Here is a 23,862-nt window from a genome sequence, read left to right on the forward strand (position 1 = left end):
GTGAAGACACCTGTTTCCTATCTTTTATTTAAAAAACAATTTTTTTTAAACGTTTGTTTATTTTTGAAAGAGCGCAAGCGAGGAAGGGCACAGAGAGAGGGAGACACAGAATCCAAAGCAGGCTCCAGGCACTGAGCTGTCAGCACAGAGCCCTACGCGGGGATGGAACCCCTATCTTTCATATTGCATATTGAAAGATGTGTATTTTGCACATTATGTACATGAAGAAACCTCATTTCCACAAATATATCTCAACTTTACAGCCCAGATTCTTTAAAGAAGTAATTTTCTTTTATTGAGTGTATTTCCAGTTAAACTTCACGGCCCAAACTCTTTTAAAGAAGTCATTGTTGGGGCAGCGCCTGGGTGGCTTAGTCAGTTAAGCGTCTGACTTTGGCTCAGATCATGATCTCATGATTCGTTGGTTCGAGCCCCGCATCAGACTCTGTGCTGACAGCTCAGAGCCTGGAACCTGCTTCAGATTCTGTGTCTCCTCTCTCTGCCCCTCTCCTGCTCACTCGCGCGCACGCACGCTCTCTCTCTCTCTCTCTCACTCTCTCACTCAAAAATAAATATTACAATTTAAAAAAAAAAAAGTCATTGTCTGTTATTGAGCATGTTTCCAGCTAATACATAGCCTACTTTGAAGGTCTCATCATTTCCCAGTGATTGTTTTCACAAGTGACCTTTGAGTACAGACCTCAGAAAATCATTTGTTTAAATCAGCACTACTGTTGACTGTCTTTTGGACACTAGTGTGCTGAAGTTCATATATAGTTCATATACATGCCTGTAATATCTTTGTAGTTTTCAGTATAATTAGGTATGATTATACTTCTCAAGCATATGGAATAAATGAACTTTTAAATAATCTTTCACAGAGATAGAACTCAAATATCAAAGAATTGCTAATTTAACCAACATGCATAAAGCAGAGTTTGGCATGACATTTGGGTGCTTTGTATGCAACTGCCTTGTTTTATTGGTTTTCTATAGATTTAGATTCCAAAGAAAGAAAATCCAAGGCCAAGGACTCAACATCCCTGGGTATCAATGAAAAAACAGTACATCAATTAAACAGCTTTCTTTTTTGCATAAATTGGTTACCTGGTCCATCCCTAATCCCTCACCTCCTATTCTGTGTTGTTCTGAGAGATCTTGATTCTTTAGAAAACTTTTAAGTCAAAACACTACTGGATAGATATTTAAACTTATAACCACTTTTGTTGACCCTAACAGCCTTGTTTCTCTTCCTGTACAGACTGGCCAATATGGCAGTTTGCAAATCATGACCACTTTAGTTTATAGAATTTAGCCTGGAAGTTTCTCCCTTTCCAAAGTAACCCTAATCTTTGAAGTAATCAATGAGACTCTTTTGAAGATTGTTCTTTCCAGCATAGTAGAGTTTTATCAGGCCTGACCTTCCCCCCAGATCCCCTTTTCTGTGGATCACCAAATAGTAAAAATAAAGCCCTTATTTTTAAGTTTATACCTGACCTTAAAGTCTGTTTGACCTTGGCTCTAAAGTAGGAAGTGTATCTTCTTAATTGTATGGCTGTGCTGCCAGATTTGGAGGTCCATATCTCTCAAGAGTTCATGCATGGTTGTTACATATCTCTAGTTAAGGTTGCATTCACTTTTATATTATAAATCAGTGCTTCTTGGGATCTATTAATCTTTTTGGGAATAAATTCTTCTCCATACTAAAGTCTGTCATTTACTTAGGTACGTTAGCAAATTAGTGTCTATGATAACTTTAACAACAATGTTATTAACTGTAAAGTTTTGACTGTTATTAAAACTTATTTTTCTATTCCCTTATTTGTACATTTTGGTAATTATAACCAACAACCTTTGGTTATAATCTTATTTCCCTTTTTTAGAAGATGGCCTTTGTATCAGAAAAAGGAACTGATTGGCAAACTCTTCCTTTGGGAATATATTTTAAATATCAAGGGTATTAAGAGACAGCATGCAAGGCTAAATTGGATTAAATGTTGGGCATTTGTATAATACTGGGAAGAGCCACAAGTTAATCATTTTAATATTTTTAGTATAGAGGTAATAGACTCTTTTATACCCTTGAAGTATGCTGATAAACGGATTTTGGCAATGTAAGAATAGGAACATGTCATGTAAATCTCTTTTGCTGTGACACACGATTTTCTATAAATAGACCTCTGATATATCTGCAGGAGAGAAATGGTTATATCCTTGTTGTAGCTACCTGTTGAATTCTTTGTGAATTGAAGAAAAATCAGAAATCTGTCTAACCGCAAAACCTAATATTTCTTTTAGAAAAATTGTTTCCTAGCAGGAACAAATTTTATTTTTAATTATTTTTTGCTGTTGGTTATGAGAAACAATCTTTTCAGATTTAAAAACACCTGTGGAAAATTTGTGAATTTTTTGATACCTATTTTTTATTAACATAAATTAGATACCAAAATAAGAAGGTATTCTTAAGACTTATTTGTGAAATTTTAAATCTTACACAGTGCCGATTCTGATGCTATGAATGAAGGTTGCACTAAATGTTTATTGGTTGCTCTGTACAACACACTTGTTGAATGTCCCACCACCCTTGTATAACTATGGACCAGGGCCACCTTGTGTCAGAAGGTGCAGAAAACATGTATGTCTGTGCCAAACATTTGTGTTTTGTCTACACACATTTCCCTGAAAATCAAAAAGAAGTTACAGAAAAGAGAAACTGTATTTACTGCATTTATCTTAGGCTCTATCAATTAATTTGCTTGCTTGGCATTAAACTTACATAATTTAAGGACAATTGAATAAAATAAACATTTAAGATTTAAGTGTAGACAGGTTGCCATTCTAAATGGAATAGATCTTCACTGTGGATGAGAAGGAACTATATTGACTAATTTCCTAAAATAAGGGAAAGTCTTTGGGCAGTCCTGCATTGCTTTAAAATATTCATATTTTTAGGGGCACCTGGGTTTCTCAGGTGGTTAAGCATCTAACTCTTCATTTTGTCTCAGGTCATGATCTCACAGGTTGTGAGTTCAAGCCCCACATCAGCCTTTGTGCTGACAATGCCCAGCCTGGTTGGGAGTCTGTCTCTGTCTCTCTCTGCCCCTCCCCTGCTCTCCATCTCTCTTTCAAAATAAATAGAAATTTTAAAAATGTTCATATTTTTAGACTTATAAAACACTAATGTAAATTATATTATGCTTTAGAAATTTCCAGAGAAAGAAAAAAATGAGGAAACTTTTTTTTTTCAAATGTGTATTAGAAAGGTCAGACATACAATCTGACTTTGTGAATGAGTAGTACGTTAGCATTAAGCTACTTTTCTTGTGTTCCCAGAGTTAGGTTTCTGTTGTGGAAATGGCATCCAAATAATTTAAATATTTAGTTCAGAGTTACTGTGTTGAAGTGGCATAAAGTCCTTTTACCTAGAGTTCTGGAAAAAATTGAAGTGCTGTCTCCTAAAATATCCACAGGAACATGGGGAAATCACCTATATGGGTTGTGTGTGTGTGTGTGTGTGTGTGTGTGTGTGTGTGTGTTTTGTTTTTGTTTTTTAATGTTTATTTATTTTTGAGGGAGGGAGAGAGACAGTGTGAGCGGTAAGGGACAGAGAGAGAGAGGGAGAGACAGAATCTGAAGCAGGCTCCAGGCTCTGCGCTGTCAGCCCAGAGCCCGACGCAGGGCTGGAACTCACCAACCGTGAGAGATCATGACCTGAGCCAAAGTCGGATGTGCCCCCCCCCACCCCCAGCAACATGGTTTATTTATGTATTTTTAGGTGTCAACAGTATTGCATTCAAATAATCAACTCAGTTAAATGAATTATTTTGTGTACATTTCATCTTCTTATCTCTTGTACCTTTCATTAGAGGTATCAAGATATAGGGGATTGAGTGTGAACTTGGAATCAGTAATATCCCAGATCTTGCACTTACTTAGTATATGACTGAAAGTAAGCTACTGAATACTCCAAGACTTAGTTTCTGTATTTGCAGAAATGGAACTGCTTATGCTTACATCATGGATTAGGACTGGACAACACCTGGCCTGGCTACTTTCCTGGTTACTCCCATTCATAAAAGAATAGAAAGGTTCAGTACTCTCATTTCACATATCAGAAAACTGCAGCTACAACATTATTTGAGTCATGTCAAGGAGGAGTTCTGTTTTTTTTTATATTGTACCAGACTATTAACTTTAATAAAGCTTCATTACTCATGACAAAGTGAGAAATAACTCTGAAAACATTGATTGTCTTCCTTAGGCCCTTTACTGTATTGATTTTGTGAGTTTTATTCTAAAGATCCTATAATGTCATAATTAGGCTTTAAAAACTTGTACTGGCCAATGAATGAATAAACAAAATGTAGCATATTTATAATTTTTTTTAAATGTTACTTATTTTTGAGAGCGAGAGAGAGACAGAGTGCAAGTTGGGAAGGAGCATAGAGAGAGGGAAACAGAATCTGAAGCAGGCTCCAGGCTTTGAGTTGTCAGCACAGAACCTGAAAAAGGGCTTGAGCCCACAAGCCACAGGATCATGACGTGAGCCAAAGTCGGACACTCAACCGACTGAGCCACCCATGCACCCCAAAAATGTAGTATATTCCATGGAATGTTATTCAGCCTGAGAGAGAAAGGAAATTCAGACACATGCTATAATGTAGATGAACTTTGAAGACATTATGCCAAATGAAATAAGTCAACCACAAAAGGACAAATGTTGTGTGATTCCGCTACTTTTTTGACGTACCTAGAGTAGTCAAATTCATAGAGACGGAGAATAGTGTGTTGGTTGCCTGGGAGAATAGGAGTTGGTGTTTAATGGATATAGACTTTCAGTTGGGGAAGATGAAAAAGTTCAAAAAATGGATGGATGATGGTGATAGTTGTACGTAAGTGTGATGTATTTAATGCCACAAAATTGTACACTTAAAAATGGCTAAAACGGTAAAGTTCTGTATTTAACCACAACTTTAAAAAGATTAAAACTGTAAAATTTTTTAAAAAATTAAAAAACTTAAATCCTTTTGTCTTACTAATTTCTGTATTCCTATAATTAAATTATCCTTTTTTAGTTTATCTGGAATTGAACTAAAAGAGCCACTTCATAGTTTAAAGAAGTGAATTGTCACAGGCATTGCAAATTAAAATTTGCCTAGTGATGACTTTTAGATAAGCCGGTTTTTCTTGCTTTTAAGTGCTGTAGGCCCAAGATGATTGTTTTATTTCCTTTTTTTGGTTTTTTAAGATAAGATGGAATTATTCAGAAGGCTTAAATTAATATGGTTCTCTTAGCTCACTAAAAATAATTCAAAGAAACAGCCCTCAAATTCAGAGTCAGACTTCAACAAAGACACATCTATTGTTTAGCAATTAGTAGTGGTGGAAAGGAATTTACTTTTATAAAGAAGGGATGATTTTCCATTGAGTTTTGTTAGATTTGTCCCACCCTTCCCAGGGCTAGGCTATGAGAAATTCATGTGAAAACCAATGCAGGAAAACAAACTCTGGAGCCAAGGAAAAAAGAAAAAATTGAGATTTATATAGAGTGATTAAAAAAAAAAGAACTTCTTTGTCCACTTTAATTTTAAAGGGCTACAAACCCAGAGGATTGACCTGTTATAGCCTCTTTGAGACTTTTTTTCTTCCTTTTTGTTGTTTTCTGAACAGACAGCAATCTTATCAGGTCTGTGTTTTAGAAGGATAAAATTGGTAGCTACATAGAAGATGAATTAGAATCGGGAGAGAATAGAGTTAAGAGGAGCGATGTATTCCGGAAAAGGACAGAAGCACCTAGATACCTGGATTTGGATCAAGATCCACAGTTTTATCTATGAACCTAGGCAGGTTATTGAATCAGTCTAAGCCTCTCCTTGTCATACGAAGTTAATGTCTTTCTGGCAAAGTTTGTGTGAACATTAGAAACAATGCGTGTAAAGCTTTTTAGTACCATATTGGACATTTAATTGTCTGTAGTAACTAATAAGTAGTATTGTCTTTTTATATTTAGCGAGATGATTTAAGTATTCCCCTTAAGATTTCCCAAAGTTGTACTCATTTGCTCACTGGTTGAACAACAAAAATTATGGGTATTGAGAGGGAAGTGATAAGAGAGTGTTTTGGTCCAAAAGGAATCTGAGGTATGTTTTCTGGCTCAGTGTTAACTGCCTTTGGGCTTGACAGTTGGAAATTTGATGAAGAGTCAGCCAGGCACACTCAAGAGTATTTCTTTTTGAGTCTCTTCACTCCAGTTGTCATCCATATCCACTTCCCCAAGTCACAGCATGTAGTATAGCATATTAGTCATTTGTCCTTCTCACATTACTTAGACTGTACCACTTAAACACTGATTAAAGAGTATTGTTCAACTAGATTTATTGAGTGCTGCCAGTAAGCAAGGATATAAAAATAATATGAATAAAATCTAACATCCCTGTACACAGATAGTTCACAGGGACTGTGTGAGCTCATTGTATGCCCAGCATTTACCATAGTGGTTTATACGTTATAATTATTTATGGAATGAATGACCAACCAATATAGTGGAGTAGGAAAGAGGTATAACATTATTTTACTGTGTGATAAATGCTATAGTTCTGTGATAGAATTAAAAAGCAAATAAACAAAAGCCTTAGGAGCCCTAGAGCAAAATAATGAATATTGCAGAAGGAAATGGGGAGATAGAATATGAATATTTGATTGTATCATAAGATTGCTGGTGAGGGAGAAGGACTACCTGGAGAAATGAAGACATTCCTAGATTAGCCAACAGCATGAACAGAGGCTTGAAAGCATAAAAATGCGTGACATATTTGGTGAGTTTCTGGTGTGGTTTGATAGAAGGAGATAAAAGACTAGAATGATAGATTGTCTCCATATTTAAGACTAGAATGATGGATTGTCTCCATATTTGAAGACTAATGATATAGACAGTTTGGATTTTATTCCATTTTCAGTCGAGTAGTCAAAGGTTTTGAGGAAGGAATGGGATATATGATCAGATCTAAATTTTAGATGTTAGCTGTGGGACCTTGATAATCAATGCCTAGAGAGAGTCTAGAAAGGGAGACTTATGTTGCAGTTAAGTTGAAAGAGAATGAAGTACTCACAAGTCAGTGACATGAAGGACGGCAAGGAAGGAATAGGATTGGGGTATGTTTTGGAACTAAAATCCATTAGAGTTCCAAGAGAGAATGAGAAAACGAGAACTTTTTTTTTGACATCTCTGTCTTGGATCAGTGATTGTTAACCAGGATAGGGAACCTATGAGGAAGAATATGCTTATGTGATGGATGGGAATTTACTTTGGACACGTGACATTGATTTTGAGGTGGCCATGGGACACATGTAGCAGAGTTGTCCTATGTATTCTCACAACATCCTTTGCATACCATTATTTTTTACCAAGCACTATACTGTTTTATAATTACTTGTTTATTTGTCCATTTTTTCTACTGTTGTAAGCCTATCAAAGGTAAAGACTACCTATTATTCCTCACCATAACATTATACATAGTTCCTAGCACATTGTCAGACACTTAATACTGAATAGAAAGGAAAACATAACACGAGTAGCTATATGGAATTAGGGAGAAAACGTAGAACTAACAGTATCATCAGCATACCAAAAACAAGAAAAAATGTTACAGCCATGTGAGCTAATGAGAAAGTCAGAGAAAAGTAGAAAAAGAAGAGGGACAGGGTGGAATTTAAAGAATGGGCAGAAGAAAAGGAACCTAAGTGACAGCTGAGAAAAGGTAGTTGGAGGTAGAAAATGGAAGCAAGAAAAAGTTTCAGAATAAGGAAATGGTCAGTATTTTCATTTATTTCAGTGGTAAAAGATGGTGAGAACTGTAAAGAATTCTTTGGGTTTTGAAATTTTGTATTGTTGTTGATTGATTTTTTTTTTTTTCCTTCCAAAATGATGCTAGGAGAGGGTAAACAAAATGCCGGGCTACAGATGAGGTTTTAATACGTTTTTTAAGAGGTTCAGTGAGGGTTGGTGAGAGGTAGGGGAGCCAGATTTTTCATTGGGATTGCTTTCTGAGTAGGGTGTCCTGTTGAAGTGGTAGAAGTGGAGGCAGTTAATACTTCTTCAAGAAGAAAGAGTTTCAAGAAAACGAAGGAAATAAAGATACATTAGAGCCCTGGAATAGTGGCTGGGAACTACCACATTTTGTCTCAAGCATGTCAAGTTCAATTACAAGTATCATTCACACCTCTTTTATCAAGTTACGTAGGTCACTTATTGGGAGGTGATTTTTGCCTCTACTAATTGCACATTGGCAAATTCATGCCACTGCAAGTTCACTGTTTATGTTACTCTTCTGAATGTTAGTAACTAAAAAACAATACAAATAATCTGATAGTACTCCGTCCAAATAAAGACTTCAAGTTTTTGAAAAGTAAGTAAACACTGATTATGTCCACTGCTTTTGAAGGACTATCAGAAGAGCATTTATCATGGGCAGTTCTTTTTTATTTTATTCTCCATTAGCTGGGTCTCTAGTGTTTAAAAGGAGATTGAGAATGAAAATGAATCTTCTTTTGGCAAGACCGAGGTGCATTCTTTGCCATGATCTTTGTAGAAGTCCATAGTTAAGCATAGGACCCTAAGCATAGTACCCTGTCACTTAGGGTACAGAACAGTGAATTTAGGCAAAAAGTTCATAAAGAGTTTTGATATCGTGAGACTAATTTTCTTTGTTTTATATTAAGTAAGCTCTGTGCCTAACATGGGGCTGAGACTCATGACCCTGAGATCAAGAGTCTCATGCTCTGCTGATTGAGCCATCCACGTGCTGCATAAAGCTAATTTTCAATTAGAAAATCTCTAGGGATCTTTTATAGGTCAGTAAGGATACAAGTAGTGAAAGAAATTGTGAATAATATAACATATTTGAACTTTTGGGTATGATGCAGGAGGCTGCATAATTAAACAAAATTACCTATAGTTTTACATGACTTACTGACTTATAAAAGGAGATAGAGAAGGAAACATCCCTGGACTTGACTCACCAACCTCTCCCTGTTAGTAACTAGACATGCTGGAGTCTAGGGTATCACTTGCATAAAAGAAGGAAACAGTTGGTGCCTACCAATACCAGGGTGTGCATAAGTCTATTATCTTCTTTAAAATGGGATAAAAATCCTTACTCTGTTTATGTTATGGAATTGTTAGGATGATAAAATGAGGTAATGAGTGTATATGTTTTAGTAATCTGTAAAATATCATACAAAGATGAAACATTTTTATTTATAGTATTCCTTCACATTTATTTACATGTAAACAAATTAGAATGTGGAAAATAGGAAAGCTATATATTTTGTCCTAGTATTGTGTTTCCTAAACTGAATTATTTAAATTAGTTGATACTATTTCTCTTAAAATTGGAAGTTAGCTTGAAAAGCTATAACTCTTGGGTGCTTATGATGTTCTATGTGTATTGTTAAATGAGATGTACACCTGTTCCTTAGTAATTTTTATAGTAGTTGTGTTTTCTAGTAGTTATATAGTAGTAGATAGTACCTCATTTCACTTATGAAAACTCAGGCTCGTTATGACGAAGCTTACACTGTCATTCTAACTTGGGTTTTTCCTAAATCTTAATTGTGTGCTTTACCGTCATAAATATGATTTCTTATTGTCAGTCTATAAAAGATGATCTTACCTTTTCATTGGGTGGCTCTTGCTCTTTTCCATCTTTATTTGCCATTTATCTTATTTATTTTTTAGCAAATATTTGAGCACCTAATGTGTGCCAGGCATTGTTCCAGGTGCTAAGGATATAGCAGTTAATGAAACAGACGAAAATCTCTGCCCTGATGGAATTTAGGTTCTAGCTTACATGATATTTAAAAACAAATGATTAAAATGTAAAGTGTGTCAAGTGGTGATTGATAGTATGGGGAAAGGTAGGAAGATACATGGTAGCGCAGCGTGTTTTGGTGAAGAAGCTTGTTTGCTTTGTCCATTAGTTTAAACTCAGTATTGGAATCTGAAGGATGAAGAATTACAGTAGGGGTCTTCTTGTGGTAAATGGTATGAGGGATTAAAAACAAAATCACTTCATGTGGTCTCAAGACAGAGGTTGTGAATACTCTACAATTTTTCCAGGAGTACACCAAGTTCTGGGACACCTCTTTATTGTGGAGGCCAGAGAAGGGGAATCTTACTGTAACTTTCCTGTACTACTTCATGTTTTGATAAACTCATTCCCACCGAGTGATTCAGTTTTTTACAGGTGACAAAACAAATAGTATTTTATAAAGTGTATTTTCCTATCACCTCCTCAAAGGAAATAGGTTGAACTTTGAGTCTGCCAAGTCTTCTCAGTTCCATAGTGTAAATACCGAAGTATATTATTTTTTTGAGTCTAGAGTATTATAGAAAGTTGTCAATGTCTCAGATCATAGCTTTAGAAAAATTTCCCAGGCCCTGTGCTATCCTGTTAGTCACAATTTAAAAAATGGGAAAGGACTAATTAAGCATGAAAACCTTGCCTAAATTACTAGTTCTATAAAAGATAAAGGTTCCTTTACCCAATCCTGACTGTTTTTGGACAAGGCTCAAATTTGTGTCGTTGGAAAAGCATCATAATCTGACCGAAAAAGTATAGCTTCTGGAATCATAGATAACTGGGTTCAATTTTTGGTTTTGTCTCTAACCAGTTACATTACAGCCATTATCTTGAACAAGTTACACCATCTCTCTAGGTCTCAATTTTCTTATCTGTGTAATAAATAATATGAAGATTAAATTAAGAGGCACTCACCATCAAATTGTAATACATTGTAATAATATAAAAAATGTAAAATGCTATAGGAGCAGAAATAAGGTAGGCAATTTATTTGGTTCTGGGATGAGGATGGGCAGGCTACTAGGAGAAGAGGAGTTACATCATGAATGATGAGTTGGAGTTGGTGGAGTACAGAAGCAAAGAAATCACTTCAGGAAGAGGATCCAGGGAGGGCAAATAACATGGGAGTATTTAAGTATATATCCTTAGCAAGTACATTACCTCTTCTAATCTATTTCTCTTTTTTTTTTTGAAGTATAATTGACATACAATATCCTACTGGTTTCAGCTGAAATTAGTCTAGGTCGTTGTCCCAACATGTTCCCATTGTTTTCTTTACCCTAAATCAGTACGTATTAACTTGTTCAATGTGCCTTTGTTTTCTGTTACACTATACACTCCTTTGGGGCAAGAATCTAATTTCTCGTGTGTATCATGTATTATTCTTTATACACTAGACAATAAGTATTCATTGAATGAATGAAGCAAAACTACGTTAAAATTTTTCAAATAAGTACATTTTGAAGTGTCTTTGAATGCCATACTATACATTTAAATTTAGTCCTATGAAATGTAAATCTGTGATAGTCATTTAAGCAAGGGAATTAATTTAAATAGAAAGCAGCAAAGAGTACTCAAGGGTTCGAGCCTTAGTTATGCCTAGTTAAATGACCTTCTCTTGGAGTTGCCATTTTCTCATCTGCTTAACAGTATTGATTATTTCTGAGTTTCTTTTGAAGTATAATATTCAGGGATTGTGTAATTCCTACTGCCAGGTGTTTATTTAGATGTGAGCCTTTGGGGGGAAAATAGTGCTTGGCACATGGTGTATGCTCAATAAATATATGTTCAGTTGAAAGCCCAAAGCATAAATCAGGACTTCTTAATTGGAGAGATTAAACAGACTCTCAGAAACTTTACCTCTCTGAGGTACATGATGAGCATGGAGCTTGGAGCTACTTTTGTTTATTGGTTAAAGCTCTCTGAGTATGTTGTATTGTTTGTTCTGTTGCTGTTTTGGCAACCAAATGGGAACATAGCCATAAAGTATGCAGAACCAGGTTTTTAAATGGTAGATGAGTTTAAGTTTTATTCCAGGAGTCAATAAATAATTGAGTGGCTTTTTATAAGTGACATATTTTTATACTTCTTGCTGGGAATTTTTGGCATGAAACTCTTACTGGTAATGTTCGTGTTGAGTTGAGCTCTTAAGAAACCATGGGATGGGAAGATTGAGTTTTTAATGGATTTCTGATTTCTTGCTATGTAAGGTATTTCCCAGCTTTAGAATTTCTGCTTGCTCTGTCTTGAATTTATTTCTCTTGAGGATGAATATGAAATTTTATTGTTTAAAAACGTCTTGTTAATATTTGAAATTTAAGTATCAATAATATTAGAAAAACCTTATTGTCCTATGTGCTTTCAATTTTATTTATGTGTACAGCTTTACAGATTAAAGAGTAGAAAACAGAAGTTTAGTACTTTATAGTGTTCAGAGTCCAAGAATAGAGTTGTAACATATGCCAAAGAAATCACTGTAGGTAGGCAGTTGTTCTCAAGGGATTATGTTTTATTTATTTATTTTAAATCAGAAATATCTTGGCCCTGAATAGCATCAAATTCCTTTACTATCTAGAATAAAAAGCCTAAATTATAAGTAAAGTCTTGGGAAAATATTTTGGAAGTATTATTTTTAAGTTTTCCATATGTATTTTGTAAGAATTAGAGCATAACTGAATATCTGGCAGACATTCTATATGAGTATCTTTATGGTTTTTGTTTTTCAGGCATTTTTAAAATATTTAATCATTCATGAGTTGAGCTTCATTCTTGAGTCATGGATGACAAGGCTTCTGTTGGAAAAATCAGTGTCTCCTCAGACTCAGTATCTACTCTTAATAGTGAAGATTTTGTCTTGGTTTCCAGGCAAGGAGATGAGACACCATCTACAAATAATGGAAGTGATGACGAGAAAACAGGACTCAAGGTAAAACTCCATAACCTAAGATTTTTTTGCTTAGCCTTGCTAAGCTCATTGCACTTGGCCTATAATAGAAAGGTATATGGAGTGAAACTGAAAAAATGGAAATAATATCCTAATTTTCTTAATGCTTAATTTTATTTACAATTAGTGATGGTGACAAATTTATGTTTGATTAAGGAGTTTCAATTTGATTAGCTTCTAAATTTTCTAATACCCCAACTCTCAAAACTAGTGGTCATGATACAAATATTTAAGTATTGTTTTTATTCTCCCATTAAATTAGAGTTTATTTCTAATTATTTCTTTTGGGCCCAGTATATGTAGTGTAAAGACAAGGGCAGGTCAGCAATGCTATTTGTAAAAAAATAAATAAATAAATTTTAGGATTATCGAAACTGAATATTAAATACCTTGGTTATTGGCCACTGCAGTTTGTTATATTTTCTAAGCCAAATAAACGATTACTTTTCACATACTCTGTTGATCATTCTTTTTATGGATATAAATAAAAACATTATTGGTTAATGTCATTTAAAATGTAAATAGCTTTAAAAATATTACCATTCTTGTTTATGTTTATCCATTCAGAAACTATTTATGGAGTACTGATTGTGTGCCAAGTACTAAATACTGGAGATAACAGTGATGAATAAGGCCACAAAGCCCCCTGCCCTCACAGAGCTGTTATTCTCAGACTTTAAAACAGACTTTAAGCAGATAAGAAAATGAATATGTTAAGTAAATTTAGGTGCTGTGAAGAAAATCAGAGTGGGATACATGGATAAAGAGTGAAGGGCTGTTACTATTTTAGAGAATGTCTTGAAATGACATTTGAGACAGAGACCTGAATGAAATGAGGAAGAAGACCATGGAGAAAGCTGGGAAAGAGCTTTTTAAAAGGAACAAGAAGATAGACCCTGAGGAGGACCACTCTTATTAGGACAGAAAGATTAGAGCAGAGTGAATAAAGTAAATAAAAAGTGGTAAAGTATGCTATCCAGTGATTGGCAGAGGCTGGATCATGTAGAACTTTGTAGAGCTTAGAAATTTGAACTTTGTTATAAACATGAAGGGAGGGTGTTGGAGAGTTTTCAATGGGGACATGATCTGATTTACATTTTAAAAAGTTCACTGGCTGAGAGATATTTCCAGCATGGCAGCATAAGGAGCTCTCTGGACCCATTCCTTAGCAAAATTGGTGACAATTATTTAAAAAAAACAACCATTTAAAGCCTTTGGAAATGTTCTAAAGGAAATATAGCAACTGAAGAAACATTTATTCAAGGAAGTTTACTAAAATTTGGTAAAGAATCTGTGGTATTTGAACCAAGCCCATTGCTTTCCTCACCTATCCCAGTTGAGGAAGATGGCCACTCCACTCCACATCAGTGCAATCAAGAAGACAGGATTTCCCCTCCCCCCAGCTCCTCACTGGAGGGCTGTCTTCTGGGAAGAGCAGGATGATTGCATTTCTCATCCTGCCCCCAACTACATTTTGCTAGCCAAGTGTGACTCAGTGGTGGGGGCTCCCTTTTTTTGCTCAGTCCTGTTCTTGGCATAGAGGCTCTACTTTGGGCACTGTGCTGCTGAGAATATTGAGAGTCCAGCTGCCTTAGCTTTGGCCTCTAAAGTAGTGGTTCCACACCACTACAGGCAAGCAAAAGACCTGAGACTACTGTATCAAGTCCTACACCCTCCAGGCACTCAGCTTCTAGAGATGGGGTGTCACTCAAAATAAACCATGTTATTGTCCACCCTCCCAACTTTATAGCTGTGGCTTACAGATTTTCTCTGTAATGAGAAGGGCATCATAAAACAGCTCCTGATCTCTTCCCAGAGAAACTGACTTTATTTATAGCAGAGTGTAGAGAAGTTCAAGCCTAAGGGTACTCTCATAAACCATAGAGATTGTGGCGAAAGGTAACTGAGAAGAGTTCGGTAGATTGATTGGATATATAGATTTAACTGTAGGCTTACTAGGAGGAAACTGACTCTTAGTGTCAGAGCAAATCTCAAACGTTGACCTCCAAAACTCTCCCTTCAAACTAATGTCAATTTGATTAGTTTATTCTGCGCAGTAGTTTGTACTCAGGTGCACTGTTGAAAACTTTAGAGCAACTGGCCATATTAGTGGAGTTTAACATTTAGGTATGGTCAGAGAAAGAGACCAAGCACTCTGACAAAGTTGCTCTCATCCCAGGATGTCTGCAGATAAAGCCAAATCATCCCAGAGGAACAATGGCAGAGGCTTAACACTATAGGAATTAGAGAAATAGAATTTCCTAAAATAAGCCATCTAGCTGCTAAATAAGCAAGCATAAAAAATAACATGTCCCAGAGTGGGGAGACCAGTACTGTGACTTGGTACAGTATATTATCTAAAATGTCAAGTTTCCAAAACAAAATTGTGAAACATGCAAATAAACAAGAAAAAATAACCTATTCATCATTAAAAAAAAAAATGAGGCAGCAGACACTGCTTGTGAGAGTGACATGTTGGATTTAATATGCAAACTCTTCAAAGTAGCCATTAAGTTCAATGAACTAAAATCATGCTTAAAGAAATAAAGTATGATGATGTCAAATCAAATAGAGAATATCAATATGGAGATAGAAATTATAAAAAAGAAATGGAAATTTTGAAGTGGAAAAGCATAATAACTGAAACGGGAGATTCAGTGAGAGGGGCTCAATAATAAATTTCAACTGGCAAAAAAGAATGAGAGGTGATGTCATCAAAATGTAGTCATTTTCAGGATTTTCAAGGAGTTTCCTACCATCGTACCCTCAGAGAACACTGATTTAGACAATTGCTCATGGAAGAGAGAGGCTTTGTGGAAGTTGAGGAACCCGTCAGAGAGGTTTCAGAATACTTGGAGAAAAAACATCCAAGATTGGATCCATTGAAGACAATAAAAGGAGCAGTTTCACTTTACCTGTGTCACCCTTCCCCTAAGACCACACACGTCAGTGCCAGTAAAGACTTACTCAGCCCATGATTTCCTCCGTATGGGGAAGTGAAAGCAGGCGATTGCATACCTGGATTTCACAGCTGTGTGAGATACTCTCCCAAAAGCTTACTTCTTTCTTACTTCATCCAAAATATCAAATTGTGAACTACACGACTTGGGGGGTGGATAGTTGGGAGAAGAGCATCTAAAGCTGGGAATGGAACATATCAAAGAGACACATTTTATTAACTGCTTTGGGAGCTCCATGAGGAAGCCCATTCATGAGCCACTGGGGTTGTCTCCCCTCCTGGCTCATGGGTACCTCCAAGCTCTCTGCAGCTCACTGAGACACACCCTCACACAGTGACTGCCTTCTTGTGCATGCCCCTGAGGGCAAGAATGGTCAAAATGAGGGGCACCTGGGTGGCTCAGTTGGTTGAGCGTCCGACTTCGCCTCAGGTCATGATTTCAGTTTGTGAGTTCGAGCGTTGGGCTCTGCACTGACAGCTCAGAGCCTGGAGCCTGCTTCAGATTCTGTGTTTTCTTCTCTCTCTCTGCCCCATCCTCACTCATGCTCTGTCTCTCTCTGTCTTAAAAATAAATAAAACATTTAAAAAAAAAATGGTCAAAATGATCCTTTGCAGATGGCTAGTGAGCATGCATAGAGACTGGATTATTCTCTGGATAAGGAGAAACCACATGCTTAAGCAGCCATCACCACTTTAGGGAATGCAAATGCAATGGAAATCATCAAGGGCAGACTGAATCAAGCAGATGAAATTACTATGAGGTAGAAGACTATTTGACATTATCTAGTCTGAAAAAAAGGAGAAAAATGAAAATGAGTGAGGAAAGCCTACGCGAACTGTGGTATACCATTAAAATAAACAATGTATGCATTATTAGTGTTTCAAAAGAAGAAGAGACAGGAAAATGGGCAGAAAGCTTATTGAGACATAATGAATGAGACTTTCCCAAATTTGGGGAGAGATTTGGACATCCAAGTTCATGAAGCTTATAGGTTTCCCCAAGATTTCAACCCAAAATGATTCTTTTCCAAGACACATTATAATAAAACTGTCTAAAATAAGAGACAGATTTTGGGGCTCCTGGGTGGCTCAGTCGGTTAAGCATCTGACTTGATTTCAGCTTAGGTCATTATCTTACAGTTTGTGAGCCCCATGTCAGGCTCCACACTGACAGTATGGAGCTTGCTTGGGATTCTGTCTCTGTGCCCCTCCCCTCTTTCTCTCTCTCTCTCAAAATAAATAATAAGACAAAGGTATTAAAAATAACTATAGTTAATGAAAATAATATGTGAAATGAATGATATAATAACAAATATACAATATAAAAAGTTAATATGTACATCAAAACTCTAAAATGTTGAGGAGAGTGGTGTGTTTGTATATGATTAAAGTTTTATGAAAGTCAGATATACTGTTGTATTAGTAAGATGTTTTATGTGAGCATTATGGTAACCACAAAGCAAAAATCTATGATAGTTACATAAGAGATAAAAAGAAGAGAATCAGGGTATACCGCCTTGAAAAATAACAGTTCACGAAGGAAGACAGTGAGAAAGGAACAAGGGAACTACAAAACAACCAGAAAACAATAACATAGCATTATAAGTTCATACTTATCAATAATTACTTTAAATATAAATGAACCAAACTCTGCAAGTGATGTAGTGTTGAATGGATAAAAAAAATAAGACCTTCCCACTGTATTCTGCCTGTTAGAGACTCATTTCAGCCTTAAGGACACACACAGACTCCATGTGAAGAGTTGGAAAAGCTATTCCATGAAATGGAAACCAAAAGAGAGCAGGGATAACTAAATTTATAACAGACAAAATAGACTTTAACTCAAAAACTGTAAGAAGAGACAAAGAGTATAATGTAATGAAAAATGGATCAGTTCATTAAGAGGATATAACAAGTGTACATATATATGTACTGAGCATCAGAGTACCTAAATATATTAAGCAAAATAGATCTGAAGGAAGAAATAGACCATACAATAATAATAGGGAACTTCAGTAGTCTATTTTAAACAATGGATCATTTGGACACAAAACTAATAAGGAAACTTTGGACTTGAACTATACCTTAAACCAAGTGGGCCTAACAGGCATATATAAAACATTCTACCCAACAGCAGAATACATATTCTTCTCAAGCATACACAGAATATTTTCCAGAATGGATCATATGTTAAGTCACAAAACAAATCTTAACAAATTGAAGACTGAAATGATGCCAGATATCTTTTCTAGCCATAGTGGTACGAAGTTAGAAATTAATAACGAGGAAAATTTGAAAATCAACAAATACTTGGAAATTAACATATTCCTGAACAACCACTGGATCAAAGAAGAAATCAAAAGAGAAATCAAAAAACATTTTGAAACAAGCAAAATGGACACATAACATTTCACATTCCACAATGCGTATGTGGAATCTAAGTCAAAGTCAAAGTGAAATGGTGGTTGCTAGGGGTAGGAGGTGATGGTGGGAGAAAGGAGATGTTAAAGAGTACAAGTTTTCAGTTATGCAGTTATTAGGTTTTGGAGATCTAATGTACAGCATTGGGACTATAGTTAACAATACTGTATTATATAATTAATTGAAAGTACCTAAGAGAATAAATCTTAAATGCTCTCACCACACACAGAAATGGTAATTATGTGAGTTGGTGGATGTATTAACCTTATTGTGGTAATCATTTCACAATATATACACTTATCAAATCATGTTGTACACCTTAAACTTATACAATGTTTTATTTCAATTAAGTCTTGATAAAATTGGAACAAAAGTAAAGACCCTCCCATAGATTTTTTCATAAAAAATTATCAGAAGTGTTTAAAATCTTTTAAAAAATGAAATATTTTTACCATAGTCATAAGAAATATCAAAATAATTTGGCTGAGTGGAAGAAGACAGGTCCTCCCCCTGAAGAAAAGACAGTGCTACTTATGTATAATTGTAGAAGATGCAAACCTAATCTATAGTCACAGAAAGCCATTCAGTGGTTGCCTGAGGGTGTGATGATGGGACAGGGAAAAAGAGTAGGAGTAGAAAGGGCACAAGGAGTTTTGGGCATTATGGATACGTCCACTGACTTGACTGGTGTGTACATATGCCAGAATTCACCAAAGTGCATATTTAAAATACATTTAAATGTACATGTGCTCACTTTGGGAGCACATATATTAAAATTGTAATGATACAGAGAAGACTAGCGTGGCCCCTGCGCAAGGATGACACATGATGCACATCGAGTATACCTTAACATATTTGCTTTTTTTAAAAGAAAGGATTAAACAGATTTTATTATTTTAATTTATTTTTTAATTTTTATTTTTTTTATTAAGTAGACTCCACCCCCAGCATGGAGCTTGAACTCACAACCCTGAGATCAAGAGTCACATGCTCACATAGGGGCACCTGGGTGGCTCAGTCGGTTAAGCGGCTGACTTCAGCTCAGATCATGATCTCACGGTCCGTGAGTTCGAGCCCCGCATCGGGCTCTGTGCTGACAGCTCAGAGCCTGGAGCCTATTTCAGATTCTGTGTCTCCCTCTCTCTGACCCTCCCCCATTCATGCTCTGTCTCTCTCTGTCTCAAAAATAAATAAACATTAAAAAAAAAAAATTAAAAAAAAGTCACATGCTCACTGACTGAGCCAGCCAGGCACTCCTTAAAGAAGTTAATAAACTTGAAGATTAGTAGAAACATCCAAAGAACAGAAAGAAAAAATAATGAAAAATGAAAAAAGCCTCAGAGAAAGATGAGATGTTATTAAGTGTAACAGCATACTCATGTGTTTCAGCAGAAGAAAGAAATGAGCAGAAAAAGTATTTGAAGAAATAATGTCTGAAAAGTCCCACATTTATTTATTGAAAAATAATAATCTACACATCTAAGAAGCTTACCACACTCTAAGATAAATTCAGAAAGATCCACAAAAAAGCTTATCTTAGTAAAATGTTGAAAACCAAAGACAAGAAATCTTGAAAGTAACAAAAGGAAAATGATTTGGTTCCTAGAAGGAGACCTCAGTAAGATTTATAGCTGACTTCTTAGCAGAAATAGTGGAGGCTTGAAGCCAGTGGGATAACCTGTTCAGAGTGCTCAGAGAAAAAACTCAACCAAGAATCCTAGCAAAGCTATTGGTTAGAATTGAAGCTGAAATAAAGACATTCTGAAATAAACAAAAATTAAGAGAATTTACTGCTATCAGAACCACCTTATAAGAAATACTAAAAGTTCTTCAGGCCAAAAGCAAGTGACTTCAAACAATAATTTTAATCCTTAGCACCATTAAAGATAATTGTATAATAATAGAGACCATATAAGTACATTTTTTTCTTCTCTTTTGTATATATAATATGTGCATATTCTACCTATAACATAAATATGATGTATTTGCCAGTCACAAAAATGAAGTAGAAGCAGAGCTATATTACAACTTAATAAATGACTTAATATGGTAATTCAAAGCCACAAGAACAAATAAGGAGAGCTAGAATTGATTAATTTATAACAAGCTATAAATATATATTCTCCTCTCACCTTCTTTTAAATAATTCTATAAAGGAACAATTATAAAAATCTTTTGGATTTGTAACATAGATATAATATGTATAATAATGCCATGGTAGGGAATACTGCTAAATTACTAGAATTAGTATAAATCAGAAACTGATTCTAATAAATTAAGATAATACCCAGTAAGTTCTAGAGCAACCAGTGAGATGGGGTGTGTGTATATATTTGTATGTATATCTATATCACTAAAGAAATGTCAATGCTATATTAGAAAATATTCACTACTAAAAAAAGCAATAAAAGATGAATAAAGGAATGGAAAATACATGAAACAGATGCATAAAAATTAAAAAACAAAATGGCATACCTAAATTGAACTGTATCAAGAATAACAAAATGGATTAAGCAATAGAGTTAAAAATACCATCAGCAGTGTATAAAACACCATGATCCAGCTGTATGTTCTCAGTAGGAGACACATTTTAAATACAAAAATAGATGGGGCGCCTAGGTGGCTCAGTTGGTTGGGCGTCCGACTTCGGCTCAGGTCACAATCTCACGGTCCGTGAGTTCGAGCCCCGCGTCGGGCTCTGGGCTGATGGCTCAGAGCCTGGAGCATGCTTACGATTCTGTGTCTCCCTCTCTCTCTGCCCCTCCCCCGTTCATGCTCTGTCTCTCTCTGTCTCAAAAATAAATAAACGTTAAAAAAAAAAAAATTTAAATACAAAAATAGAAACATTTAAAATAAAAGATGGGAAAAGACCTGTCATGCAGACATTATGGGTTACAGCTTAAATATGTATAGGAAAATTTCTACCTGTAAATTCCTGTATTATGGAAGAAGGAAAAATTCAAATCAGTAATCTTTTACTTTAGACATTGGAAAAAGAAGGGCAACCTAAATGTAAAACAAGCCAAAGTAAGGGAAAAAAAAGATGAGCAGAAATCAATGAAACAGAGGATAGAAAAATAGAGAAAAAAAAATCAATAAAGCAACCTGGTTCTCTGAAAAGATTGATAAAATTGATAAAACCTTGGATTGGCCAAGGAAAAAAATTACTAGAATTAGAACTGAAAGAAAAGACAATACTACCAAACATATGTTAAACAAAAAGGATTATAAGGGACTATTAGGAATAGTAATATGCCAAAAAAGAACTTACTGAAATGGATAAATTTCTAAAAAAACACTAATGAAACTGTGAATAGACCTATAACAAGAGGTTGAATTAGTAATAAAAAATGTACCCATAAAGCAAGCTCTGGCCTACCTAGATGGCTTTATTCCCTGAATTTTACCAGATACTTAAGTAAGAATAACAGTTCCTCACAAACTATCCCCAAAAATAGAAAAAAAAAAAAAAAGGATATTTCCTGACTAAATCTATGAGGAAGATACTGTGCCAATGCCAAAACTAGACAAAGACATCACAAGAAAACTACATATCTATATTTCTTATAAATTGGGACACAAAAGTCCTCAACAAAATACAAGCATACTTATTAATTCAGCAGTATATGAAAAGGATTACATATTGTGATCAAGTGGGATTTACTCCAAGAATGTAAGGTTGGTTTAACAACTGAAAATCTATTAAGGTAATATAATGTATCAATGGAACTAAAAACAAAACCACATGATCGTTTTTAGTGGACACAGGAACAATGTTTGCTGAAATGCAACACCTTTTATGAAAATAAATTCAGAAAAAAAATCAACTATGAATGTAACTTCTTCAACCTGATTAACAGCATCTATGAAAAACTCACAGCTAAAATCTTTCTTGGTGGTAAAAGAGTAGATTCTTTCCCCTTAAGTTCAGCCTAAAGACCTGGATGTCTGCACTTAACTACCTCTGGTCAACATTGTACTGAAGGGTACAACCAGGGCACTCAGGTAAAAATATAAAAGGTATCCAGATTGGAAAGAAGGAAGTAAAAACTATGTTTGCAGTTGACATGATCTTGTATATGGAGAACCCTAAGAAATCTAAAAAAAAAAAAAAAAATTAAAACTAAGAAGTTTAGCAATATTGTAGGATACAAGATCAATGTACAAAAAATCAGTTTTATTTGTATACATTTGCAATGAACAACCTTAAAGTAACAGTGAAAAAACAATTTATGATAACATGAAAAAGAATGAAATAGTATGAAGTTAAACAAAAGTGCAAATCTTAGGCTTTGAAATCTGTAAAACATTGTTCAAAGAAAATAAAGAAGATCTAAATAAATGGAAGTCCATTCGTTGTTCATGTATCAGAAGACTTATTGTGAAGATGGCATTACTCCTCAAATTGATCTACACATTCAGTGCAGTCTTTATCATAATCCTAGGTAACATCTTTGTAGAGATTTATGTGACAGTTGTAAAATTCATTTTGGATTTCAGGGGACTCTGAATAGGCCAAAATAATCTTGAAAATGAAGAACAAAGTTGGAAGACTCAGACTTTGCAATTTCAAAACTTATAAAGCAGTGGTAATCAAGATAGTGTAGTATTGACATAAGGCTAGGCATATAGATCACTGGAATACATTTGAGAAATAGAACATTCAGAAATAGAACCATATTTCTGTGATCAGCTGATTCAGACAAGGTTACCAATACCATTCAATCGAGAGGGTTTTTTTTTTTCTTCCACAAATTATGGTGGGACAGCTGGATAGCCATGTTCACAAGAGTGAAGTTGCAACCTTACCTCACACCATATACAAAAATTAGCTTAAATGGATTACAGACTTCAGTGTAAGAGCTAGAAGTGTAAAACTCTTGGAAGAAACATGGGGTAAATTTACATGACTTCAGATTTGACAGTGGATTCTTAGATTTCACACCAAAGGAGCAAAGGAAAAAAGACAACCCACAGGATGTATTTAAGGCATATAAAAAGCTAAACAATCTAAATGTTTACCAACTACTAAATGGATAAATAAAATGTGATGTATAATGGAATATTATTTGGTCATAAAAAGGAATAAAGTACTGATACATGCTGCAATATAGATGAACCTTGAAGACATGTTAAATGACAGTTAAGTCAAAAAGTCCACAGATTATATGGTTCCATCAATATGAAATATCTAGAAGAGTTAAATCTTCAGAGGCAGAGGGTCAATTAGTTGTTGCTTATTTAGGGCTGGAGTTATTGAGGGAAAGGGGAGTTGATACGTGTGGTGGTGTTTGGGTTTTTTGTGTGGTTTTTTTGAGGTGATGAAAATATTTTAAATTTTTTTAATGTTTTATTTATTTTTGAGAGACAGAGTGAGAGCAGGGGAGGGGCAGAGAGAGAGGGAGACACAGAATCCAAAGCAGGTTCCAGGCTCTGAGCTGTCAGCATAGAGCCTGATGCAGGGCTCGAACCCATGAACCGTGAGATCAAGATCTGAGGTGAAGTCAAATGCTTACCGAGCCACCCAAGCACCCCATGATAAAAATATATTAAATTAACTTTGGTGTTGGTTGCTCCTCTCTGTGAATATACTGGAAACCTTAGAATGTATGCTTTAAGTAAGTGAGTTGTATACGAATTATATCTGGCCTACTCTTTGGAGAATTGGCAGTAAAGAG

The 23,862-nt window shown here is 35.2% G+C and overlaps 1 protein-coding gene and 1 non-coding gene across 4 annotated transcripts in view; both read left to right on the forward strand.

Moving 5' to 3' along the window:
* RABGAP1 (RAB GTPase activating protein 1) overlaps positions 1-23,862 on the forward strand; it is a 177,520-nt gene that overhangs the window by 12,042 nt on the left and 141,616 nt on the right. For all 3 annotated transcript variants that reach the window (XR_007457309.1, XM_049628522.1, XM_049628513.1), the window contains exon 2: positions 12,587-12,786. Coding sequence is in view for 2 of the 3 variants with exons in the window: in XM_049628522.1 (XP_049484479.1) it covers positions 12,637-12,786 (150 nt within the window). In the remaining variant the exon portion in view is untranslated. The remainder of the gene's footprint in view (positions 1-12,586; positions 12,787-23,862) is intronic.
* Positions 18,931-19,041, forward strand: LOC125928385 (U6 spliceosomal RNA). The gene has a single exon (XR_007459655.1). It is a non-coding gene; the product is annotated as a U6 spliceosomal RNA (small nuclear RNA).

Source organism: Panthera uncia, chromosome D4, assembly GCF_023721935.1.
Source record: "Panthera uncia isolate 11264 chromosome D4, Puncia_PCG_1.0, whole genome shotgun sequence".
NCBI lineage: Eukaryota > Metazoa > Chordata > Mammalia > Carnivora > Felidae > Panthera > Panthera uncia.